A 24,035-nucleotide genomic window follows, 5' to 3' on the forward strand; every position below is an offset into this window, starting at 1 on the left:
CAAATCAAAACAGCTCACCGTTGCAGATCCTTTGCAGTGCCTCTCTTGGTTCTTTTAAAAATTCCTGCATGTGTGAGTCGCTGAAGCACACCCCGCGGTTCCCCCTTTTTGAAAACAATGGTGGGACTGAGGCAATTTTACCTCAGGATGGCCAGTCACCGCGTGCCCGTGATTCAGCAAAACCCACCGGAAGAATCCTGCCCGACAATGCCAAATTGTTGTGGAAAATTTAACAATAACCTGCAACAGACCCAGTGAGCTTGATTTGAAGTGGGTTTAATGAACACATTGCAATGTGGAGAGAGCATCCCAGTGAAACACCAGGACCATCTCTGAATTGTGGCCACCGCCCCTACATCTTATATACAGAGACACAGACAAAGACCATTCCACAAACTCTTACATGTTGGCCCCTCTCACGGGGGGGCTATACCTACCACAGAGAGAATTATGACCTTGTTTTCTGCTTGGTCGTCACCTAAGGATTTACATCCCTGATAAGCAGAAGGAGCAGGAAACTTCAGTAAAGGGATATGGTGGAAGCTCAGATGAACAAAGCTTTAAGACGATCACACAAACCTCTCACGAGTGCCAAATATCTGCAGGACAGTGTAGCTGACACAGCAGTGGTAATGATCTGCTTTTAGATTAGACTGGTTACTGCAGGGGTTTTATTTTGGATGCTTTACAATTGTAATAGACACAGGGGTGAAGTGAAGTAAATCTACTAAACCAAAGGTGTTAATAGTTGATCTATTTTGTCATTTACTCCAATCAGGCCTGCCACAGCAGTCACATATCTCTGGGTCCAGTACTAAGAGAGGATCCTCTTGATTGTGTGGAGTTCATTCTGTCTTTGTGTAATGGAGCAACTCAGGAGTTTTTACCTGCTAGAGCTCTGACCTGTCCTGTTTGATTAGTCATTCTGCTGATAACGCCTTTATGGTGCAATACATACAAATCACACAGCAAAAAAAACCAAACAACATTTGTTCCTGATTTTGGAATTTGATCTTTTTTTTTTTCTGGTTTGTGTTTAGTGTGAAAACACCCTCTCAGAAAGCAATAAAAGAAAGCAGCTCCAACTCTGTGCAGGAATCCTGTAAAAAGAAGCTTCAGCAGCTCTTCATCAAAGGTTGAGACTTAAAGCTCCAACATGATCTTGCTCCTCTTCTTGTTCAGTCTGGCTCTGGGTGCTCCTTCTGAGTCTCATTCTGATGGAAGTGAAGTGAAGCTAAAACTTGGTAACCATCCCATATTCTAAATCTTCCCTCCCCTCCTTTATTTCAGCTTTATGTGTGTGTGTGTTTATTATCTTAATTACATTTTAGTCAAACACACAGATTTTTTTCTGCATGTCAGATGGGTTCTACTATACTGTATAATTATGATAAAGTCCTGCCTGTAAACATAATAAGAGCAGCTTACTTCACTGCATGTTTTAACTTTCACCATGTCAGCTGTGCAGACATGCTTTTCTGATATTCTTCAGAGGTTAGATCAAAGAAAAATATCAGTCACACTGACAAAAACAGTTATTGTTTGTTTTTCATTTCATTTATTGTTGTTCTGACTGCTGTGTCTTCTTCAGATGACCACAGAGTTGAACTACGGCAAGGAAGCTGTCCCCTGTTCTGGTTCAGTTTCAATGGCCGCTGCTACAAATATGTGGCCACACATATGAGCTGGGCTGATGCAGAGCTCTACTGTGTGTCACAGCGAGCCAACCTGGTTTCTATCCACAGCAGGGAGGAAGAGCAGTTTGTTAAATTATTAATTAAGAACTTTGACCATGCTGAGGGATGGACCTGGATTGGACTGAGTGACCTCCATAAAGAAGGCAGATGGATGTGGTCAGATGGTTGCGCTGTGAGTTTCACCTACTGGAGTGCTGGACAACCAGACAACACTGAAACAGTTGAACACTGTGTTCACACTAACTTTGAAGCAAAGATGTGGAATGATAACACATGTTCTGTCAATTTAGCTTCTGTTTGTGCAACGCAGATAACCTGCCCTTAGAAACTCTGGGGTTACAGGGCCCATGACAAAACATTCAAGCACGTATCTGGTGTCACAGACATGCGCTTGCATGTTTCATCAGCACGCATTTAGTACTTTAGATAGGGATGAATGCAGAAAATACACCTCCTCACTGATCTTCCCAGAATTGATTTTAACAATAGATTTTCCATATTTGTAGAAACATGACAAAGGTTTTGTTAGCTGTAGCTCAGGTCACCTACTAACTGGAAGGTTGGTGGTTCAATCCTAGTCTGCTCCAGTCTACATGTCAAATATTCTTGGGCAAGATACTAACCCCATGTTGCTTTCTGATGTATCCATCAGACTGTGAATGCTGTGTGAATGTTAGTTAGTAACAACTTAGGAAAAAGTGCTTGTGTGATTGGGTGAATGAACAAGTGTAAAGCGCTTTGAAGTCTCAGAGTAGAAAAGCACTCTGTAAGAACCAGTCCATTTACATGAACAGTCAATCACTTCAACTCTGAGATGAATAAATAAAATCCTTTTAACCACCCTTTAAAGATTGTGTTATAAAAATGTTTATTTTTTTCCTCAAAACCTTACTGACCTCCATAAAGAAGGCAGAAGGATGTGGTCTGATGGTTGTGCAGTAGATTTTGTCAGCTGGGATGCAGGACAACCAAATAACTGATGCAAAGGAGTGGAATGACTGCCCATGTTCTGTCATTTTACCTTCTGTTCGTGCAGTATGGATAAACTGCACTCAGAAACTAAAATTTACATTTTCCCTGCACTGTTGATGCTATCTGTCTTTAGTGTGTTTGTGCAAAAGTCACAAAATTCCACGGATGTCGATTTTCATAAATGTGGAAACAACCACTGGCAGCTGCACTCAAAGGGAATATTTACTCATCGTCTCAATGTCAAAATTTATGAAAGCAAAGACTGTTTTTGGTGCACAAATAAATGGTTAAAACTGCTCTAAAGTAAAAGGAATGAAAAGCTATAAATGAAAATTCATGATCAGTGCCTCCATTGTGTATCTCTGGGGTTACGAGACACGTCTGCGACATCAGTTACCACATTTCATCTGTAGTAGTTGACAAACACTAAGTATTACAAAAGGAATCAAATGGAAAAAATCAAGTCTAGTTAGGATCTGTTGTTTGGTTTTATCCCAAAACACACACACACATCGAAGTATATCACTGAGGAGGTGAGGAGAGAGGTACAGCAGTAAGTGTCTACAGCCACAGCCTGTAAAGCTAACATCCAAAGAAGAGGTTTGACTGTTCTTCAGGACATGTCTAAATATATATGAAAAAATAAACCTGTGTTTCTCTTACAAAAAGAAAACAACCCTAACCGAAAAGGCAGAATCAGCCTGGTACTAAAACAAAAAACCCCAAATCTGCCAGAAATCACAGGAAAAGTTTTGCTTTCTGTTGAGACAACGTGCTGTAGGGATTAGAGCCTGCCATGCAGTGCTGCAATCACTGCTTCTGTTCATTTACTGGTTGCCCACAAGTGCTCCAGAATATCACACAATTCTGGAAAGTCTGGGGCCAACCAACATAGATCCACCTGCTAAATACACCGAGAAATTTTCCCCCTTTTTTATTAGCAGTTGCTTTGTTCACGCAACACTAATGTTTACCATTAAATGCTTCCTAAAAACTTCATGGCAGTGTTTCATCACTGGAATGTGAATATCTACCCCAGGTCTGTGCTTTTTACACTCATTTTTCATTTTCACAGACCCAATCATTTCATTAGCTTTTCACCCTTTTTTTTTTTCTCCAAGAGTAAACGTGTAACATGTCATCATGTATTTCACAAAACAAGTTTGTTTTTATGTAATCAGAGGTGTTTATCTGGGTGCAGGCTTCACCCATACATCAGAAACAGGAAACTCATTTCAACCCTCTGCTACATCTTATTCACTTGTTTTATAATCCAGTCATCTTTCCCTGATCTATTAACAATCAACTAATTTGCATATCAGCTGATAACCCACTAAGCTGACAGGACAACAGAAATGCATGTTGAAAATATTATCACAAAAGAGAATTTCCTTCATACAGTAAATTACTTATGCTGCACCAATCAAGCAGAAAGCATCTCACAATTCACTATGTTAACAACCAAATTTATTGTCTGATCACTGGTTGGTCATACCAAATCTCTCTTTCTTTTCCCCTTTCACAAAAGTTAAACTGTTGTCCTGCAACCTAGAGACACTCAACATTTGATAACAAGTGTCTGTTAAATTTACACTGTTTTAACACTGATGAGAGATAACAAGCTGATCTTCATTGCATGTGTGTGTGTGTGTGTGTTAGTAGAGAGGTTCAATAGATGTGTGTGCAGTGGAGCTGCATATTCAGCAGGGCATGTCCTTAAAGCTACATTTCCTTCACATTTCTCTGTTTATGTGTGTTTGTGTGCGTTTTATTTTTACCTTTGTTGCGACTCTTTCTCAACCTCCACAAGACAGACGGCCACAGTTTTCCAACCCAATTTTCACATTAACAACAACAGACTTCATTTTTCCTCCATGCTCTCTTCCCACTTCTCACAGCTTCTGTCTCTCTCCCACATCTGCAGCAGTTCACGGTTGTGGCGTGTCAGGGGCCCAGTGGGCTGTTCTTCTTCAGCTTTGCCTTATATCTTTCACTCTTTACAGTTTCTTCCTTTCCCATTTCAACTCCCAGTATGGCAAATATGAAACTCAGACAGTCTTCTCAAGTCCATTCATACACAGTGATGTCGCTGGTGAACCTCTCAGCTTGTGATTGGGAGCACATGCTTCCATCGACAATTGCATTTGTACATGCTGCTGAACCCTTTAAGGTTTAAGGTAGTGACTGAAAGAACAAGATTTTGGATACAAGCGGCCGTAAAAAGATTTGTCTTAAGGGTGGCTGGCCTCTCCCTTAGAGATAGAGTGAGAAGTTAAGCCATCCGAGAGGGGCTCAGAGTAGAGCCGCCAGTTGAGGTGGTTAGGGCATCTGACAAGGATGTTCCCCCGGACAAGCTGGAGGAGGTGGCTGGGGAGAGGGAGGTTATGGGTTCTCTTCTTAGGCTTCCCCATGCCTGGCCCCAGATAAGCGGAAAAAGATGGATGGATGGATGGATGGATGGTGGATAGTAAATAAAATGTAATTCTCTATTAACGCCAGTGACTGTGGTGTTTGTAAAAGCATGTTTGTTTTTTTGTTTTTAAATCTCAAAACTTCATGAACTCGTTAATATGGAATTAAATGATCCTTTAACACTTGAAGCTACTGTAGGTCATGCTCTCCTTCTGCACTCCCGAGCTGCCAGCCTCTCTCACCTTTTCTCTTTGTTCATGTTTGATTGTAGGAATGGATTCTGCTGAACAGGTCACCAAATACTACTGACACAAGTACCTGAACTTTGCTGTACTGTAATTTATTGTATCATAAACGTCCTTCTTGACAAAATGAAACATTTAGATTAGATGTTAAAACGTGAGCTCTCCACTCCCTTTTTTCATAACAGGAAACCTGCATAAAATTGGATCAATTATGGAAGGCCTACTTAGAGTAACTAAATAACTCTCTATACAGTAGTTTCTATATACAAACCACTTGAAGGTTGTAAAAAGATAGATGTGCACTTACAGTTGTCAGTTTCCACTGTTAGAAATGTTACCAGGAAACTTCAGTAAAGAGATATGGTGGAAGCTCAGATGAACAAAGCTTTAAGACGATCGCACAAACCTCTCACGAGTGCCAAATATCTGCAGGACAGTGTAGCTGACACAGCAGTGGTAATGATCTGCTTTTAGATTAGACTGGTTACTGCAGGGGTTTTATTTTGGATGCTTTACAATTGTAATAGACACAAGGGTGAAGTGAAGTAAATCTACTAAACCAAAGGTGTTAATAGTTTATCTATTTTGTCATTTACTCCAATCAGGCCTGCCACAGCAGTCACATATCTCTGGGTCCAGTACTAAGAGAGGATCCTCTTGATTGTGTGGAGTTCATTCTGTCTTTGTGTAATGGAGCAACTCAGGAGTTTTTACCTGCTAGAGCTCTGACCTGTCCTGTTTGATTAGTCATTCTGCTGATAACGCCTTTATGGTGCAATACATACAAATCACACAGCAAAAAAAACAAACATTTGTTCCTGTTTTTGGAATTTGATCTTTTTTTTTCTGGTTTGTGTTTAGTGTGAAAACACCCTCTCAGAAAGCAATAAAAGAAAGCAGCTCCAACTCTGTGCAGGAATCCTGTACAAAGAAGCTTCATCAGCTCTTCATCAAAGGTTGAGACTTAAAGCTCCAACATGATCTTGCTCCTCTTCTTGTTCAATCTGGCTCTGGGTGCTCCTTCTGAGTCTCATTCTGATGGAAGTGAAGTGAAGCTACAACTTGGTAACCATCCCATATTCTAAATCTTCCCTCCTTTATTTCAGCTGTGTGTGTGTGTGTGTGTGTGTGTGTGTGTGTGTGTGTGTGTGTGTGTGTGTGTGTGTGTGTGTGTGTTTATTATCTTAATTACATTTTAGTCAAACACACAGATTTTTTTCTGCATGTCAGATGGGTTCTACTATACTGTATAATTATGATAAAGTCCTGCCTGTAAACATAATAAGAGCAGCTTACTTCACTGCATGTTTTAACTTTCACCATGTCAGCTGTGCAGACATGCTTTTCTGATATTCTTCAGAGGTTAGATCAAAGAAAAATATCAGTCACACTGACAAAAACAGTTATTGTTTGTTTTTCATTTCATTTATTGTTGTTCTGACTGCTGTGTCTTCTTCAGATGACCACAGAGTTGAACTACGGCAAGGAAGCTGTCCCCTGTTCTGGTTCAGTTTCAATGGCCGCTGCTACAAATATGTGGCCACACAGATGAGCTGGGCTGATGCAGAACTCTACTGTGTGTCACAGCGAGCCAACCTGGTTTCTATCCACAGCAGGGAGGAAGAGCAGTTTGTTAAATTATTAATTAAGAACTTTGACCATGCTGAGGGATGGACCTGGATTGGACTGAGTGACCTCCATAAAGAAGGCAGATGGATGTGGTCTGATGGTTGCGCTGTGAGTTTCACCTACTGGAGTGCTGGACAACCAGACAACACTGAAACAGTTGAACACTGTGTTCAAACTAACTTTGAAGCAAAGATGTGGAATGATAACCAATGTTCTTCCAATTTAGCTTCTGTTTGTGCAACGCAGATAACCTGCCCTTAGAAACTCTGGGGTTACAGGGCCCATGACAAAACATTCAAGCACGTATCTGGTGTCACAGACATGCGCTTGCATGTTTCATCAGCACGCATTTAGTACTTTAGATAGGGATGAATGCAGAAAATACACCTCCTCACTGATCTTCCCAGAATTGATTTTAACAATAGATTTTCCATATTTGTAGAAACATGACAAAGGTTTTGTTAGCTGTAGCTCAGGTCACCTACTAACTGGAAGGTTGGTGGTTCAATCCTAGTCTGCTCCAGTCTACATGTCAAATATTCTTGGGCAAGATACTAACCCCATGTTGCTTTCTGATGTATCCATCAGACTGTGAATGCTGTGTGAATGTTAGTTAGTAACAACTTAGGAAAAAGTGCTTGTGTGATTGGGTGAATGAACAAGTGTAAAGCGCTTTGAAGTCTCAGAGTAGAAAAGCACTCTGTAAGAACCAGTCCATTTACATGAACAGTCAATCACTTCAACTCTGAGATGAATAAATAAAATCCTTTTAACCACCCTTTAAAGATTGTGTTATAAAAATGTTTATTTTTTTCCTCAAAACCTTACTGACCTCCATAAAGAAGGCAGAAGGATGTGGTCTGATGGTTGTGCAGTAGATTTTGTCAGCTGGGATGCAGGACAACCAAATAACTGATGCAAAGGAGTGGAATGACTGCCCATGTTCTGTCATTTTACCTTCTGTTCGTGCAGTATGGATAAACTGCACTCAGAAACTAAAATTTACATTTTCCCTGCACTGTTGATGCTATCTGTCTTTAGTGTGTTTGTGCAAAAGTCACAAAATTCCACGGATGTCGATTTTCATAAATGTGGAAACAACCACTGGCAGCTGCACTCAAAGGGAATATTTACTCATCGTCTCAATGTCAAAATTTATGAAAGCAAAGACTGTTTTTGGTGCACAAATAAATGGTTAAAACTGCTCTAAAGTAAAAGGAATGAAAAGCTATAAATGAAAATTCATGATCAGTGCCTCCATTGTGTATCTCTGGGGTTACGAGACACGTCTGCGACATCAGTTACCACATTTCATCTGTAGTAGTTGACAAACACTAAGTATTACAAAAGGAATCAAATGGAAAAAATCAAGTCTAGTTAGGATCTGTTGTTTGGTTTTATCCCAAAACACACACACACATCGAAGTATATCACTGAGGAGGTGAGGAGAGAGGTACAGCAGTAAGTGTCTACAGCCACAGCCTGTAAAGCTAACATCCAAAGAAGAGGTTTGACTGTTCTTCAGGACATGTCTAAATATATATGAAAAAATAAACCTGTGTTTCTCTTACAAAAAGAAAACAACCCTAACCGAAAAGGCAGAATCAGCCTGGTACTAAAACAAAAAACCCCAAATCTGCCAGAAATCACAGGAAAAGTTTTGCTTTCTGTTGAGACAACGTGCTGTAGGGATTAGAGCCTGCCATGCAGTGCTGCAATCACTGCTTCTGTTCATTTACTGGTTGCCCACAAGTGCTCCAGAATATCACACAATTCTGGAAAGTCTGGGGCCAACCAACATAGATCCACCTGCTAAATACACCGAGAAATTTTCCCCCTTTTTTATTAGCAGTTGCTTTGTTCACGCAACACTAATGTTTACCATTAAATGCTTCCTAAAAACTTCATGGCAGTGTTTCATCACTGGAATGTGAATATCTACCCCAGGTCTGTGCTTTTTACACTCATTTTTCATTTTCACAGACCCAATCATTTCATTAGCTTTTCACCCTTTTTTTTTTTCTCCAAGAGTAAACGTGTAACATGTCATCATGTATTTCACAAAACAAGTTTGTTTTTATGTAATCAGAGGTGTTTATCTGGGTGCAGGCTTCACCCATACATCAGAAACAGGAAACTCATTTCAACCCTCTGCTACATCTTATTCACTTGTTTTATAATCCAGTCATCTTTCCCTGATCTATTAACAATCAACTAATTTGCATATCAGCTGATAACCCACTAAGCTGACAGGACAACAGAAATGCATGTTGAAAATATTATCACAAAAGAGAATTTCCTTCATACAGTAAATTACTTATGCTGCACCAATCAAGCAGAAAGCATCTCACAATTCACTATGTTAACAACCAAATTTATTGTCTGATCACTGGTTGGTCATACCAAATCTCTCTTTCTTTTCCCCTTTCACAAAAGTTAAACTGTTGTCCTGCAACCTAGAGACACTCAACATTTGATAACAAGTGTCTGTTAAATTTACACTGTTTTAACACTGATGAGAGATAACAAGCTGATCTTCATTGCATGTGTGTGTGTGTGTGTGTTAGTAGAGAGGTTCAATAGATGTGTGTGCAGTGGAGCTGCATATTCAGCAGGGCATGTCCTTAAAGCTACATTTCCTTCACATTTCTCTGTTTATGTGTGTTTGTGTGCGTTTTATTTTTACCTTTGTTGCGACTCTTTCTCAACCTCCACAAGACAGACGGCCACAGTTTTCCAACCCAATTTTCACATTAACAACAACAGACTTCATTTTTCCTCCATGCTCTCTTCCCACTTCTCACAGCTTCTGTCTCTCTCCCACATCTGCAGCAGTTCACGGTTGTGGCGTGTCAGGGGCCCAGTGGGCTGTTCTTCTTCAGCTTTGCCTTATATCTTTCACTCTTTACAGTTTCTTCCTTTCCCATTTCAACTCCCAGTATGGCAAATATGAAACTCAGACAGTCTTCTCAAGTCCATTCATACACAGTGATGTCGCTGGTGAACCTCTCAGCTTGTGATTGGGAGCACATGCTTCCATCGACAATTGCATTTGTACATGCTGCTGAACCCTTTAAGGTTTAAGGTAGTGACTGAAAGAACAAGATTTTGGATACAAGCGGCCGTAAAAAGATTTGTCTTAAGGGTGGCTGGCCTCTCCCTTAGAGATAGAGTGAGAAGTTAAGCCATCCGAGAGGGGCTCAGAGTAGAGCCGCCAGTTGAGGTGGTTAGGGCATCTGACAAGGATGTTCCCCCGGACAAGCTGGAGGAGGTGGCTGGGGAGAGGGAGGTTATGGGTTCTCTTCTTAGGCTTCCCCATGCCTGGCCCCAGATAAGCGGAAAAAGATGGATGGATGGATGGATGGATGGTGGATAGTAAATAAAATGTAATTCTCTATTAACGCCAGTGACTGTGGTGTTTGTAAAAGCATGTTTGTTTTTTTGTTTTTAAATCTCAAAACTTCATGAACTCGTTAATATGGAATTAAATGATCCTTTAACACTTGAAGCTACTGTAGGTCATGCTCTCCTTCTGCACTCCCGAGCTGCCAGCCTCTCTCACCTTTTCTCTTTGTTCATGTTTGATTGTAGGAATGGATTCTGCTGAACAGGTCACCAAATACTACTGACACAAGTACCTGAACTTTGCTGTACTGTAATTTATTGTATCATAAACGTCCTTCTTGACAAAATGAAACATTTAGATTAGATGTTAAAACGTGAGCTCTCCACTCCCTTTTTTCATAACAGGAAACCTGCATAAAATTGGATCAATTATGGAAGGCCTACTTAGAGTAACTAAATAACTCTCTATACAGTAGTTTCTATATACAAACCACTTGAAGGTTGTAAAAAGATAGATGTGCACTTACAGTTGTCAGTTTCCACTGTTAGAAATGTTACCAGGAAACTTCAGTAAAGAGATATGGTGGAAGCTCAGATGAACAAAGCTTTAAGACGATCGCACAAACCTCTCACGAGTGCCAAATATCTGCAGGACAGTGTAGCTGACACAGCAGTGGTAATGATCTGCTTTTAGATTAGACTGGTTACTGCAGGGGTTTTATTTTGGATGCTTTACAATTGTAATAGACACAAGGGTGAAGTGAAGTAAATCTACTAAACCAAAGGTGTTAATAGTTTATCTATTTTGTCATTTACTCCAATCAGGCCTGCCACAGCAGTCACATATCTCTGGGTCCAGTACTAAGAGAGGATCCTCTTGATTGTGTGGAGTTCATTCTGTCTTTGTGTAATGGAGCAACTCAGGAGTTTTTACCTGCTAGAGCTCTGACCTGTCCTGTTTGATTAGTCATTCTGCTGATAACGCCTTTATGGTGCAATACATACAAATCACACAGCAAAAAAAACAAACATTTGTTCCTGTTTTTGGAATTTGATCTTTTTTTTTCTGGTTTGTGTTTAGTGTGAAAACACCCTCTCAGAAAGCAATAAAAGAAAGCAGCTCCAACTCTGTGCAGGAATCCTGTACAAAGAAGCTTCATCAGCTCTTCATCAAAGGTTGAGACTTAAAGCTCCAACATGATCTTGCTCCTCTTCTTGTTCAATCTGGCTCTGGGTGCTCCTTCTGAGTCTCATTCTGATGGAAGTGAAGTGAAGCTACAACTTGGTAACCATCCCATATTCTAAATCTTCCCTCCTTTATTTCAGCTGTGTGTGTGTGTGTGTGTGTGTGTGTGTGTGTGTGTGTGTGTGTGTGTGTGTGTGTGTGTGTGTGTGTTTATTATCTTAATTACATTTTAGTCAAACACACAGATTTTTTTCTGCATGTCAGATGGGTTCTACTATACTGTATAATTATGATAAAGTCCTGCCTGTAAACATAATAAGAGCAGCTTACTTCACTGCATGTTTTAACTTTCACCATGTCAGCTGTGCAGACATGCTTTTCTGATATTCTTCAGAGGTTAGATCAAAGAAAAATGTCAGTCACACTGACAAAAACAGTTATTGTTTGTTTTTCATTTCATTTATTGTTGTTCTGACTGCTGTGTCTTCTTCAGATGACCACAGAGTTGAACTACGGCAAGGAAGCTGTCCCCTGTTCTGGTTCAGTTTCAATGGCCGCTGCTACAAATATGTGGCCACACAGATGAGCTGGGCTGATGCAGAACTCTACTGTGTGTCACAGCGAGCCAACCTGGTTTCTATCCACAGCAGGGAGGAAGAGCAGTTTGTTAAATTATTAATTAAGAACTTTGACCATGCTGAGGGATGGACCTGGATTGGACTGAGTGACCTCCATAAAGAAGGCAGATGGATGTGGTCTGATGGTTGCGCTGTGAGTTTCACCTACTGGAGTGCTGGACAACCAGACAACACTGAAACAGTTGAACACTGTGTTCAAACTAACTTTGAAGCAAAGATGTGGAATGATAACCAATGTTCTTCCAATTTAGCTTCTGTTTGTGCAACGCAGATAACCTGCCCTTAGAAACTCTGGGGTTACAGGGCCCATGACAAAACATTCAAGCACGTATCTGGTGTCACAGACATGCGCTTGCATGTTTCATCAGCACGCATTTAGTACTTTAGATAGGGATGAATGCAGAAAATACACCTCCTCACTGATCTTCCCAGAATTGATTTTAACAATAGATTTTCCATATTTGTAGAAACATGACAAAGGTTTTGTTAGCTGTAGCTCAGGTCACCTACTAACTGGAAGGTTGGTGGTTCAATCCTAGTCTGCTCCAGTGTACATGTCAAATATTCTTGGGCAAGATACTAACCCCATGTTGCTCTCTGATGTATCCATCAGACTGTGAATGCTGTGTGAATGTTAGTTAGTAACAACTTGGGAAAAAGTGCTTGTGTGATTGGGTGAATGAACAAGTGTAAAGCTCTTTGAAGTCTCAGAGTAGAAAAGCACTCTGTAAGAACCAGTCCATTTACATGAACAGTCAATCACTTCAACTCTGAGATGAATAAATAAAATCCTTTCACCACCCTTTAAAGACTGTCTTATAAAAATGTTTATTTTTTTCCTCAAAACCTTACTGACCTCCATAAAGAAGGCAGAAGGATGTGGTCTGATGGTTGTGCAGTAGATTTTGTCTACTGGGATGCAGGACAACCACACAACTGACACAAAGGAGTGGAATGACTGCCCATGTTCTGTCATTTTACCTTCTGTTCGTGCAGTATGGATAAACTGCACTCAGAAACTAAAATTTACATTTTCCCTGCACTGTTGATGCTATCTGTCTTTAGTGTGTTTGTGCAAAAGTCACAAAATTCCACAAACCTCGATTTTCATGAATTTGGAAACAACCACTGGCAGCTGCACTCAAAGGGAATATTTACTCATCGTTTCAATGTCAAAATTTATGAAGGCAAAGACTGTTTTTGGTGAACGAATAAATGTTTAAAACTGCTCTAAATTAAGAGGAATTAAAAGCTGTACATGAAAATTTGTGATTAGTGCCTCCATTGTGTATCTCTAGGGTTACGACACACATGTCTGCGACATCAGTTACCACATTTCATCAGTAGTAGTTAATAAACACTAAGTATTACAACAGGAGACAAATGGAGATAATACACATAATTACCTTTATCACTGCCGGAAAAAACTCAAGTCTAGTTAAGATCTGTTGTTTGGCTTCATCCTAAAAAACACACACAGAGAAGTATATCACTGAGGAGATAAGGAGAGTCAGTCTTTGTTTACTGGAGCAGCTCAGCAGTTTCTCCTTTTCTCTTATTGTTCTACCTCTGAGCTGTAAGTTTGATTAATCTTATACTGATAAGGCCTTTTATGATGCAATAAATGTCCAACTATGGCCTTTTTTAAGCTTATGTTAAATATTCCCAGTGTTTTTCTCTTATTTGACTTTAACTAATTAACTTCACTAGTTATAATTATTATTATTTTACATACATGCATCTATTGATTCTTTCTTATCTTTCTTATCTTTTTTTTCTTAAGAGCATTAGAGAAATAGATTTACACTCAGTATCAGGGAGTCTGGAGGTGGAAAGAGAGTCTTTAACCATAACCAGTGGTTAAAGTAGGCTGGAAGGATCCTGAACTGTATTCTGGTTCCTTCAATTAATGAGCAGTTAAATTTGATAGGCAGATGAATGTGTGTTACTGGGAATAAGTTAAATTATTATGTAATTCAGTCTGGTGTTGAGTCCACTGATAGAGTAAGAAGAAAATAAAGACATCTGACGGCTCGCTTATCTGTACATGATGTGCTGCAGAACTATGTTCTTCTGAAGTGGCTTGAAAGACAAACTGTAGAAACATGTGTTATTTTTAGTGATGAACTGTGCTGGGCTGCTCCACTGCAGGCTGTGGTGTTCATGGTCTATGTTAGGATGTGCATCAAGGGTAAGAGACATGAATTTATATTTAAAGTGATGAAACTGATTAGTTCAACTCACCAATTTACTTTTTATACCAGCTTTATGGTCTCAAGGAAATTAGTTTGTAAAGCATCTGCTCATATCTTGTTGAATTCAGACCTTCTCTGCAGGTCACCAAATTATACTACCCTAAGTATCTGGACTTTGCTGTAGTTTTATTGTATCAAAAAGGTCCTTCATTGGCAAAGTGTAACATTTAGATCACATCTCAAAATGTGAGCTCTTCACTCTTTTTTTGTTATAGAAGGCCAAAGTAGAGTCACTAGAAAAACATAGACATGCGCTTTCAACTATCACAATCTTGCTCTTCTTCCTGTTCAGTCTGGCTCTGGGTGCTCCTTCTGATGGCAATGAAGTGAAGCTACAACTTGGTAACCGTCCTATATTGTGACTCTTTCCTCCCTTCTTGCATTTTAACTTTATTTGTGTGTGTGTGTGTGTGTGTGTGTGTGTGTGGGTGTGTGTGTGTGTGTGTGTGTGTGTGTGTGTGTTTAAATTATTTTAATCACATTTTAATCAAACACTCGAATATTTTCTGCTTGTTGTGTTTCAGCAGTCAGTGATACAAAATTCTTGGTGTTAGGTTGTAACATAGATTTTTTCCCCATGTCAGATGGGTTCTACTATACTGTAGAGTTATGATAAAGACTTGCTTATAAACACAATAAGAGCAACTTACTTCTCTGCATGTTTAAACTTTCACAGTGGCAACTGTGAGACATGCTTATCTGATCTTCTTCAGTGTCACGGTTCACTGAGGACTTTCACGCAGGACCCTTCAACTTGAGATAAACATTATTACACATTTCACCAGGTGTACGTACAGACAGTGCGGAGAATAGTGCTATATACAAGGTGACAGGGGTATGGGCTCCAGGGGATCCAAGGTTGGGAGGACAGGGGGAAAACACTCGCTCCTCTTCGGTCACTCACTGTTTGCTGCCAGCCCCTCTCCAATCACTCATGACAAGGAATCCTCTCAGGGTAAACAGGGATGGATCCAGGATATCCGAGCCACACAACGGGTGCGTGGGCAGAGGGTGTGAATCCACAGTGAGTTCCGCACCAGCGAGAGAGAGAGATAAAGAAGAACTAGAGACAATAATGCTACTGATCAGCTACCTGCTGATCCACCAGGCCATGACATTCAGAGGGTACATCAAAGAAAAAATGTCAGTCACACAGTCAGTCAAACAGTAATTATTTGTATTTCATCGAGTTCTGACTGCTGTGTCTTCTTCAGATGACCACAGAGTTCAACTACTGCGTGGAAGCTGTCCCATGTTCTGGTTCAGCTTCAATGGCCGCTGCTACAAATATGTGGCCACACACATGAGCTGGGCTGATGCAGAGCTCTACTGTGTGTCACAGCGAGCCAACCTGGTGTCCATCTACAGCCAGGAGGAAGAGGAGTTTGTTAAATCTTTGATTAAGAACTTTGACCATGCTGAGCAATGGACCTGGATTGGACTGAGTGACCTCCACAAAGAAGGCAGATGGATGTGGTCTGATGGTTGTGCAGTGAGTTTCGTCTACTGGCATGCAGGACAACCAGACAACGCAGGAACAAATGAACACTGTGTTCACACTAACTATTCAAACTTAAAGAAGTGGAATGATTACCAGTGTTCTCTCAATTTAGCTTCTGTTTGTGCAACACGGATAAGCTGCCCTTAGAAACTGAAAAATACTTTTAATCTGCACTATTTGGGTTGGAACGATGCAGAACTGTGTTCTGGTTCCTTCAGTTAATGAGCAACTCAGTCTGATAGACAGATGAATGTGTATTACTGGGAATGAGTTAGTTTATGGTGTACTGCAGCCTGGTGTTGAGTCCACTGACAGAGACACTTTATAAGTAACAAGAAAATAAAGAGATTTGACGGCTCGCTTATCTGTACATGATGTGCTGCAGAACTATGTTCTTCTGAAGTGGCTTGAAAAACAAACTGTAGAAACATGTGTTATTTTTAGTGATGAACTGTGCTGGGCTGCTCCACTGCAGGCTGTGGTGTTCATGGTCAATGTTAGGATGTACATCAAGGGTAAGAGACATGAATTTATATTTAAAGTGATTAAACTGATTAGTTCAACTCACCAATTTACTTTTTATACCAGCTTTATGGTCTCAAGGAAATTAGTTTGTAAAGCATCTGCTCATATCTTGTTGAATTCAGACCTTCTCTGCAGGTCACCAAATTACACTACCCTAAGTATCTGGACTTTGCTGTAGTTTTATTGTATCATAAAGGTCCTTCATTGGCAAAGTGGAACATTTAGATCACATCTCAAAACGTGAGCTCTTCACTCTTTCTTTGTTATAGAAGGCCAACGTAGAGTCACTAGAAAAACATAGACATGCGCTTTCAACTATCAGCTATCATTGTCAGAAATGTCATTTTAAAAATCTTAAGTAAACTTTTATGGTGGGAGTTAAGATGAGAGCTGTAGAAAGCTGATGAAGCTGATGAAGAAAGCTTTAAGGCTGGACTTCACATTTTAGGATAGAAAGCGACACAAACTCCCAACATGAGTGTCGGATATCTGCAGGACAGCCAAGCTGGCACAGCAGTGGTAATGATCTGCTTTAGTTTAAAAGTCTATGGTTTTGTTTAGTTTGGCTTATTTAAAAAATGTAATAGACACAAGGGCATTTAAACATTTGTACACACTGCAAATAAAGTGGCAAAGTACAAGCAAAAATTAAAGATTAAGCGTATAACTCTTACAGTTACATAGACCGTCGTTCTTTTTATTGACTCTGAACAGGCCGGCCACAATCACTTCATTTATATGTGTTCACTGCAATAAAAAGTGTGCACAGGGTTTGTTTTGGATTTGTTTACTGAGAATGATCGCACACTTCTATTTCCTCTTCCTGATATAGTAACCTATTCTGTTTAGCATTTTGCTGATGATGTCATTTTATAATATAATAAAACAATAAATACTCAGTCAAACAAACAGTGAAGTTCTCTGGAAAAGGCCAGAGCTCAACACGTGTCAATAAGTAGTTAAGTGATGTCTTTGAGTTGTGGATAATTTTACCCAACACATTTGAATGAGTTTTGCAAAAAAAGACTAAAAGTTCAACGATGATCTCATAAATAAATAATATGTCTGTCCTGAGGCTTTTGTTAGAAATGAAGTAAGCTAACTAACACTGCACGATCTGATATCGTCGTGTTGGTGTTGTTCACAGATCGTCATACTAAATGTTGTTCCAGGATCAACATTGCAAGTGACAAATCAGAATGTTGTGACGTCATACTTTTGCGACTTCGGGAAAAACCGGCATAAAACAAAAAACTGTACTTAAGCTGCAAGAAACCGCCTCTGTCTGCCGATCAACGGACCCTGACCCTAACCCTAACCATAACCTTTTGATAAACGGTAAGCAAAATTGATATTGTCCTTGCAACACTGGAATTTCATAAATGCACGAATGGCTTGGCGCGCAAAAGAAAAACGTCACAACAATGTGATTGGTCGCTTGCCATGTTGAACCTGGAACAACATTTTCATGATGATCTGGGAACAACACCAACACGACGATATCAGATCATCCAACTAACACTAGGAAAGACAAGCAGTTTCATTCATATGGACTTCGTTATGAGTTTATTTCCACCTGTTTTGCTTTTCTTTTTTGAAAAACAGAGCTTACTTATACTGGACCCATCCTACTGTCTCTTTCTCCTGCTGAGGTCCAGTTCTAGGCTCAGCATCAGCTGGGAGCACGTGCACCTGGACCAAACCAAAACATGAAATAAGGAGGGGGGAGGCTGACTGGAGATTATTGTTGTTGCCAAAAACAAAGCTACATTAATCATCCTCTCTGTTGTAGCTCAGGTCTGTTTTTTGATACTGCAATTATTCGGATTAATATTAATAAGATGTGACCAAAAATACTTTTATAAACTGCTCAATGTCATGATTCCAGAGTTTTCTAATGACATGTAGCTTTTGTGACAAGGATTTAACAGCTGGTTTGATATCATGATAAATATCACACATATCCAACAGGTGTGTATCAATCTGAATGCATGAAAACATTATTAGTGTACTTACTACTATTACTATAATTACTGGATAGAGTAAAAAGTAAGTATTTCTGTCTCTCTCCTTTTGCATACTTGCACAGAGGCAGTCAGGCGATATTCAATATGCAATCAAATAATAAATGAGTTTATTGATATCCATTGATGTCTATATAAAGCATTGTGAGACCACAAAAAGCTTGATAAAGACTAAATGTATTCAAAAATCATGCAGTTTGTGGATAGGTTAAGTGACTAATCTAAATTGCCCATAGGTGTGAATGCGGGAGGGAATGTGAGTGCAAATGGTTGTCTCTCTCTGTGTGTGTTAGCCCTGCGACAGACTGGCGACCTGTCCAGGGTGTACCCCGCCTCTCGCCGTATGACAGCTGGCATAGGCTCCAGCACCCCCCACAACCCTGAAAAGGATGAGCAGAAGCGAATGGATGGATGGATGGATAGTATTCAAAAATCCATCTATAAACCAAAGGTTCGAATTATGTTAGTTAATTCATTTTAAAATTTGTATTTACTTCAACTTTACTGTCTGCCATAGCAGAGTCACATATCTCTGGGTTGACTACATAGAGCGGATCCTTCTGAGAGGGGAGAGTTCAATCTGTCTTTGTTTACTGGAGCAGCTCAGGAGTTTCTATTTGGTCCTTCCTGTTAGAGATCTGATTCACCCTGTTTGATTAATCATTATGCTGATATAGCTTTATGGTACCATAAACATAAATTACACATCAGCTCAGTTCATTGGAATTTGATGTATTTTTCTGGCTCATTTTTAGTGTTATTGCTTAGAGTGGAGTGAAAACAGCCTCTCAGGCAGCTATAAAAGAAAGCAGGACCAACTCTCTGCAGAAATCTGAACATCCTGTACAAAGAAGCTTCAGCAGCTCCTCATCACACTTTGAGACTTAAAGCTCCAACATGATCTTGCTCCTCTTCTTGTTCGGTCTGGCTCTGGGTGCTCCTTCTGAGTCTCCTTCTGATGACAATGAAGTAAAGCTCCAACTTGGTAACTGTCCCACATTCTGGCTCCTCTTTTTGTTCATTTACTTATTGTAGTTTATATTTTGTGGGGGTTTTCTTTTTGTCTTTTTAATATTATTTAGCATACCATTAGATTTTAAATGCACTTTTATCATCTTTTTTGTTTTGTTTTTCAGAGAAATTTGTGTTAGTATAATTGGGGATACATGCATTAATTTGGTTCCACGTTTCAAACCTCCAGCAGAACCAGGCTCAGAGAGGAGCAGCCATTTGCTGTGACTGGTAGAACTTTAGGCCTCATCAAAAAGAAAAGCTTAATATTAAAAGTAAGATTAGTGTCCTGAATCCAAACTGGAGCTGGTTCCACAGTAGAGGAGGCTTAAAGTGGAAGGCTCTGCCTCCCAGTCCACATTACCCTCAAAACCACAAGTAAACCAGCAGTCTGAGAGCAGAACAGAGTATTTAATACCTTGTATGTGAGGAGAAGGATTTTAAATTTTAATCTGGATTTAGCAGGGAGCTGATGCAGAGAAGCTAATATGTAATGTTTCTTTCTATTCCCTGAAGTACATACAGAAAAGCAGCCTGACACCAGGTCTCTTCAGGTTTCTTCTGTTACTAAAAAACAAATCATGTTCTTTTTTCCTCTTCTTGTTTCTGTCATTTTCAGATGACCGGGCAGTGAAGCTCCTGAGAGGAAACTGTCCCCCGTTCTGGTGGAGCTTCAACGGCCGCTGCTATACGTATGTAGCTACACCGATGATCTGGTCTGATGCAGAGTTCCACTGTTTGTCACAGGGAGCCAACCTGGTGTCTATCCACAACATGGAGGAAGAGAACTTTGTCAGATCCCTGATCAGGAACTTCGATCCTGCTCAGAGAGCCTCTTGGATTGGACTCAGTGATGTTCACAGAGAGGGCAGATGGATGTGGTCTGATGGCTCTGTGGTACGCTTTTTTAACTGGCTTGCAGGCGAGCCAAACAACCTGGAAAAAAAAGAACACTGTGTGCAAAACAACTTTGGTCCTGTTAAGAAGTGGAATGACGTACCATGCTCTCTTGGCTATCCCTCTGTTTGTGTAAAACGCAATGCTTGTGTTTAGAAACTATGACGCTAATTCAACATTAGACAGTTAACGTGATGTTATGTTGGCATGTAGCGTCCCTCCACAATAAATTTATCAATGTTAATATTAATATATCCTAATGAATATGTTTATTAATTAAACATATTAGAAGTACAGAAGTGCAAGGCTGGAGTTCACAGATTTAAGGACTCTGTAATACTATATTAAACAGATATTTTCATCATGCATTTGTTTGTTTGTTTGTTTGTTTGTTTGTTTTTCTTGATCACTTTAAATTGATAAAATGAAAGTGTTGCACAGCAATAGGTTGTTTGGGTGACTCTGGGTGCTGAGTCCTCTTTAACGTTGAGTATTTGTTCTATATTTGTTTATTAGAGCAGGCCATAGCTAGAGCTTGTGAGCTGCTGTCTTCTTGTTACAACCTTTCATGTTTGTTTAATCATTATGCTGAAAAGGCCTTTGATCATATCATAAATGCAGAATTATAGCAAAAAGAGTCCCGTTCTTCTGAGTCTGCCAGGAGGACGTGGCTGTTCAGCAATTATTCATTTCTTAAGAATCTGATGGTGTTTACTGCCTGGTGTTAGTGATGTTTACTGTGGAGAGTTTTATTCCATTTGGCCAATGACATCACAGTGATTGGTGAAAACAGCCTCTCAGGCAGCTATAAAAGAAAGCAGCTCCACCTCTCTGCAGAAATCCTGTACAAAGAAGCTTCAGCAGCTCTTCATCAAAGGTTGAGACTTAAAGCTCCAACATGATCTTGCTCCTCTTCCTGTTCAGTCTTGCTCTGGGTGCTCCTTCTGAGTCTCCTTCTGATGGCAGTGAATTGAAGCTACAACTTGGTAACCATCCTATATTTTGACTCTTCCCTCCCTTCTTGTATTTTAACTTTATTTGTGTGGGGTTTTTTCGTTCAATTATTTTAATCACATTTTAGTCAAACACTCCAGGATTTTCTTCTTGTTCTGTTTCAGCAGTCAGTGATACCAAATTCTTAGTGTTGGATTGTAACACAGATTTTTTTTCTGCATGTCAGATGGGTTCTACTATACTGTAGAGTTATTATAAAGACTGCTTATAAACACAATAAGAGCAGCTTACTTCTCTGCATGTTTTAACTTTCACAGTGGCAACTGTGCAGACATGCTTATCTGATCTTCTTCAGTGTCACGGTTCACTGAGGACTCGCACGCAGGACTCTTGAACTTGAGAAGATCACAGTGGCATTTATTACACGTTTCACCAGGTGTACGTACAGACAGTTCGGGGAATAGTGCTATATACAAGGTGACAGGGGTATGGGCTCCAGGGGATCCAAGGTGGGGAGGACAGGGGGAAAACACTCCTTCCTCTTCGGTCACTCACTGCCTGCTGCCAGCCACTCTCCAATCACTCACTACAAGGAATCCTCTCAGGGTAAACAGGGACAGATCCAGGGAATCCGAGTCACACAACAATCTAGCGATGAAAGCTAATATCCCTCTGCTTAAATGCTGACAGTGCAAATGAGACTCAGGTGTTTCCACTTCACGGGTGTTTGGGCCGAGGGTGTGAATCCGTTCCACCCTGGCGAGAGCTACCTGTTGATCCACCGGGCTGTGACATTCAGAAGGTACATCAAAGAAAAAAAGTCAGTCACACAGTCAGTTAAACAGTTACTACTTCATGGAAACTGTCCCATGTTCTGGTACAGTTTCAATGGCCGCTGCTACAAATATGTGGCCACACACATGAGCTGGGCTGATGCAGAGCTCTACTGTGTGTCACAGCGAGCCAACCTGCTGTCTATCCACAGTGAGGAGAAAGAGAAGTTTGTTAAATCATTAATTAAGAACTTTGACCATGCTCACCTGGATTGGACTGAGTGACCTCCATAATGAAGGCAGATGGATGTGGTCTGATGGTTGTGCAGTGAATTTTGTCTACTGCCATGCAGGACAACCAGACAATGATGGAACAAATGAACACTGTGTTCACACTAACATGTTTGATGCAAAGAAGTGGAATGATCATCAATGTTATGTCAATTTCACTGGTAATTTTGTCTACTGGCATGCTGCAGAGCCAAGCAATGGTGGAGGAGCTGAACACTGTGGTCATAACAACTATGATACAAATAAGAAGTGGAATGATGTACCGTGTTCTGTAACTTATACCTCTGTTTGTGCTACTCGTGTGGCTTGCCCATAGCAACTGAGAACCTTACATATTCAAAGACTTTCATGTTAATGATTGCTGGATCAACAACTGTACATATCACCGATGTGAAGTCATACCTTAATTCTAAATCTATATGTTATTCTGTCAAAATCTTTAATTTTATCATAGTTTTGTGACATTTTAGAAGAAGCTGAACTGTCTGATATGAATCCAAGCTGTACATTAAGCTTCATGAATGAATCCAGCCAGTGATATAATGACAGTGTGCATCTCATGATTAAAGCTTTTCGATCTGGCTCTGGGTGTGTTCTTGCATTCAAATGAACTTAAAGTAAAGATACTGAGTGCTAACTATCCCATGTAATTTTAGAACTACATATATACAAGATACACAGATGGAAACACAAGCAAAACTCACCTCTTGTATCCAAAATTTACAAAGCCTGAGTTTCTTTGCTGTACCAGTCAAGTTGCAGGTCTTTGACTCCAGGCAGATGCATTTCTCAGTGAGTGAGACAGGAACTTCAAGTGGGTAACTAGGAAGCAGACAAGACACAAGGGCGACTGAACCGAATTTACAAAAGTCATCATCAAACAAGTTTAGCCAATTTGCCACCATAATGAAGACACGTTGTCACAGCTAGTCCTTAAATACACAGTACAGATAAAAGCAATGAGTTGCAGGTGTTTGAGCAAGCCTGAGAAAGGGCAGCATTGCCCGTGAGTGGGCAGAGGCACAGGTTATCTGCTTACCTCTTCATCACCTAAGATGCACGGACATCAACAGTAGCTGTTCAGTGGACATCAAAAACGTTACAAAACTACTCCTTCAGTGGACCAAAATTGGATGTCCAAAAATGACGACATCTGTTTACACAGTGGGAATGGTCATCCAATTAATTAGGCTGCATTTGAAAGTTTGCAAATGTGAAAAGGGGTGACGACAAACAGCATATTCCATTAATATTAATTATTCAGTACTGTATGCATGAGATTATGATTTGGGGCTGACCCCCCTAAAAGTCTGAACCTAAAATCGCCTCCGAAGGAAAGAACAAAGCTCTTCCTTATTAAATTTTACAGAAAAACTTAAAGAGAATGAGAGCTAATGCTCTTTAATGCAGGGAATTAGCTCGCGCTGTGTTTACTAGAGCAAATCTACTTGTCTCTTTCTGTTACTGTGACCTTTCCTGTTTGTTTAATCATTGTACTGCAAAGTCCTTTGATCATAACATAAATATACAATTACAGCAAAAACAGTCACGTTCTCCTGGAAGTCCCAAGAAAATGTTACTGCTTAAAAACTATTAACTTTTTGGCATGTGATGTTTTTTCTGGCTTATGTTTATTGTTATTGTGTACAGTGGAAAGCTTTGGTCCATGTGGCCAATGAT

At 40.1% G+C, this 24,035-nt stretch overlaps 5 protein-coding genes and 1 pseudogene across 5 annotated transcripts; all 6 read left to right on the forward strand.

Moving 5' to 3' along the window:
* The first annotated feature begins 1,063 nt into the window (after positions 1 to 1,063).
* LOC102787247 (galactose-specific lectin nattectin-like) lies at positions 1,064 to 2,545 on the forward strand. Its single transcript, XM_087834816.1, has 2 exons — positions 1,064 to 1,244; positions 1,592 to 2,545. The coding sequence occupies exons 1-2, from the start codon at positions 1,157 to 1,159 to the stop codon at positions 2,020 to 2,022; spliced, it is 519 nt and encodes a 172-aa protein (XP_087690942.1). The 5' UTR covers positions 1,064 to 1,156; the 3' UTR covers positions 2,023 to 2,545.
* A 3,686-nt stretch (positions 2,546 to 6,231) lies between these two features.
* Positions 6,232 to 7,740, forward strand: LOC148096748 (galactose-specific lectin nattectin-like). The gene is made up of 2 exons (XM_087834889.1): positions 6,232 to 6,391; positions 6,786 to 7,740. The coding sequence occupies exons 1-2, from the start codon at positions 6,304 to 6,306 to the stop codon at positions 7,214 to 7,216; spliced, it is 519 nt and encodes a 172-aa protein (XP_087691015.1). The 5' UTR covers positions 6,232 to 6,303; the 3' UTR covers positions 7,217 to 7,740.
* Positions 7,741 to 11,421: 3,681 nt separating this feature from the next.
* LOC148096749 (galactose-specific lectin nattectin-like) lies at positions 11,422 to 12,933 on the forward strand. Its single transcript, XM_087835224.1, has 2 exons — positions 11,422 to 11,585; positions 11,980 to 12,933. The coding sequence occupies exons 1-2, from the start codon at positions 11,498 to 11,500 to the stop codon at positions 12,408 to 12,410; spliced, it is 519 nt and encodes a 172-aa protein (XP_087691350.1). The 5' UTR covers positions 11,422 to 11,497; the 3' UTR covers positions 12,411 to 12,933.
* Positions 12,934 to 14,294: 1,361 nt separating this feature from the next.
* LOC148096750 (lactose-binding lectin l-2-like) lies at positions 14,295 to 16,027 on the forward strand. Its single transcript, XM_087834831.1, has 3 exons — positions 14,295 to 14,315; positions 14,595 to 14,721; positions 15,594 to 16,027. Exons 1-3 carry the CDS (start codon positions 14,295 to 14,297, stop codon positions 16,025 to 16,027), a joined length of 582 nt encoding a protein of 193 aa, XP_087690957.1.
* A 3,299-nt stretch (positions 16,028 to 19,326) lies between these two features.
* LOC102791868 (lactose-binding lectin l-2-like) lies at positions 19,327 to 20,493 on the forward strand. Its single transcript, XM_006788082.3, has 2 exons — positions 19,327 to 19,414; positions 20,060 to 20,493. Exons 1-2 carry the CDS (start codon positions 19,327 to 19,329, stop codon positions 20,491 to 20,493), a joined length of 522 nt encoding a protein of 173 aa, XP_006788145.3.
* Positions 20,494 to 21,193: 700 nt separating this feature from the next.
* Positions 21,194 to 22,671, forward strand: LOC148096751 (lactose-binding lectin l-2-like; annotated as a pseudogene).
* Positions 22,672 to 24,035: the final 1,364 nt, after the last annotated feature.

Source organism: Neolamprologus brichardi, chromosome 22, assembly GCF_056152115.1.
Source record: "Neolamprologus brichardi isolate AB-2024 chromosome 22, ASM5615211v1, whole genome shotgun sequence".
Classification (NCBI taxonomy): domain Eukaryota; kingdom Metazoa; phylum Chordata; class Actinopteri; order Cichliformes; family Cichlidae; genus Neolamprologus; species Neolamprologus brichardi.

What these genes read in the sequence shown, in the direction of transcription:
- LOC102787247 (XM_087834816.1), top strand. Translation starts at nt 1,157, where the DNA reads ATGATCTTGCTCCTCTTCTTGTTCAGTCTGGCTCTGGGTGCTCCTTCT. An exon ending in TGAAGTGAAGCTAAAACTTG is followed by an intron (nt 1,245 to 1,591) that starts GTAACCATCCCA and finishes TGTCTTCTTCAG; the next exon opens with ATGACCACAGAGTTGAACTA.
- LOC148096748 (XM_087834889.1), top strand. Translation starts at nt 6,304, where the DNA reads ATGATCTTGCTCCTCTTCTTGTTCAATCTGGCTCTGGGTGCTCCTTCT. An exon ending in TGAAGTGAAGCTACAACTTG is followed by an intron (nt 6,392 to 6,785) that starts GTAACCATCCCA and finishes TGTCTTCTTCAG; the next exon opens with ATGACCACAGAGTTGAACTA.
- LOC148096749 (XM_087835224.1), top strand. Translation starts at nt 11,498, where the DNA reads ATGATCTTGCTCCTCTTCTTGTTCAATCTGGCTCTGGGTGCTCCTTCT. An exon ending in TGAAGTGAAGCTACAACTTG is followed by an intron (nt 11,586 to 11,979) that starts GTAACCATCCCA and finishes TGTCTTCTTCAG; the next exon opens with ATGACCACAGAGTTGAACTA.
- LOC148096750 (XM_087834831.1), top strand. Translation starts at nt 14,295, where the DNA reads ATGTTAGGATGTGCATCAAGG. An exon ending in TGTTAGGATGTGCATCAAGG is followed by an intron (nt 14,316 to 14,594) that starts GTAAGAGACATG and finishes TTTTTGTTATAG; the next exon opens with AAGGCCAAAGTAGAGTCACT. An exon ending in TGAAGTGAAGCTACAACTTG is followed by an intron (nt 14,722 to 15,593) that starts GTAACCGTCCTA and finishes TGTCTTCTTCAG; the next exon opens with ATGACCACAGAGTTCAACTA.
- LOC102791868 (XM_006788082.3), top strand. Translation starts at nt 19,327, where the DNA reads ATGATCTTGCTCCTCTTCTTGTTCGGTCTGGCTCTGGGTGCTCCTTCT. An exon ending in TGAAGTAAAGCTCCAACTTG is followed by an intron (nt 19,415 to 20,059) that starts GTAACTGTCCCA and finishes TGTCATTTTCAG; the next exon opens with ATGACCGGGCAGTGAAGCTC.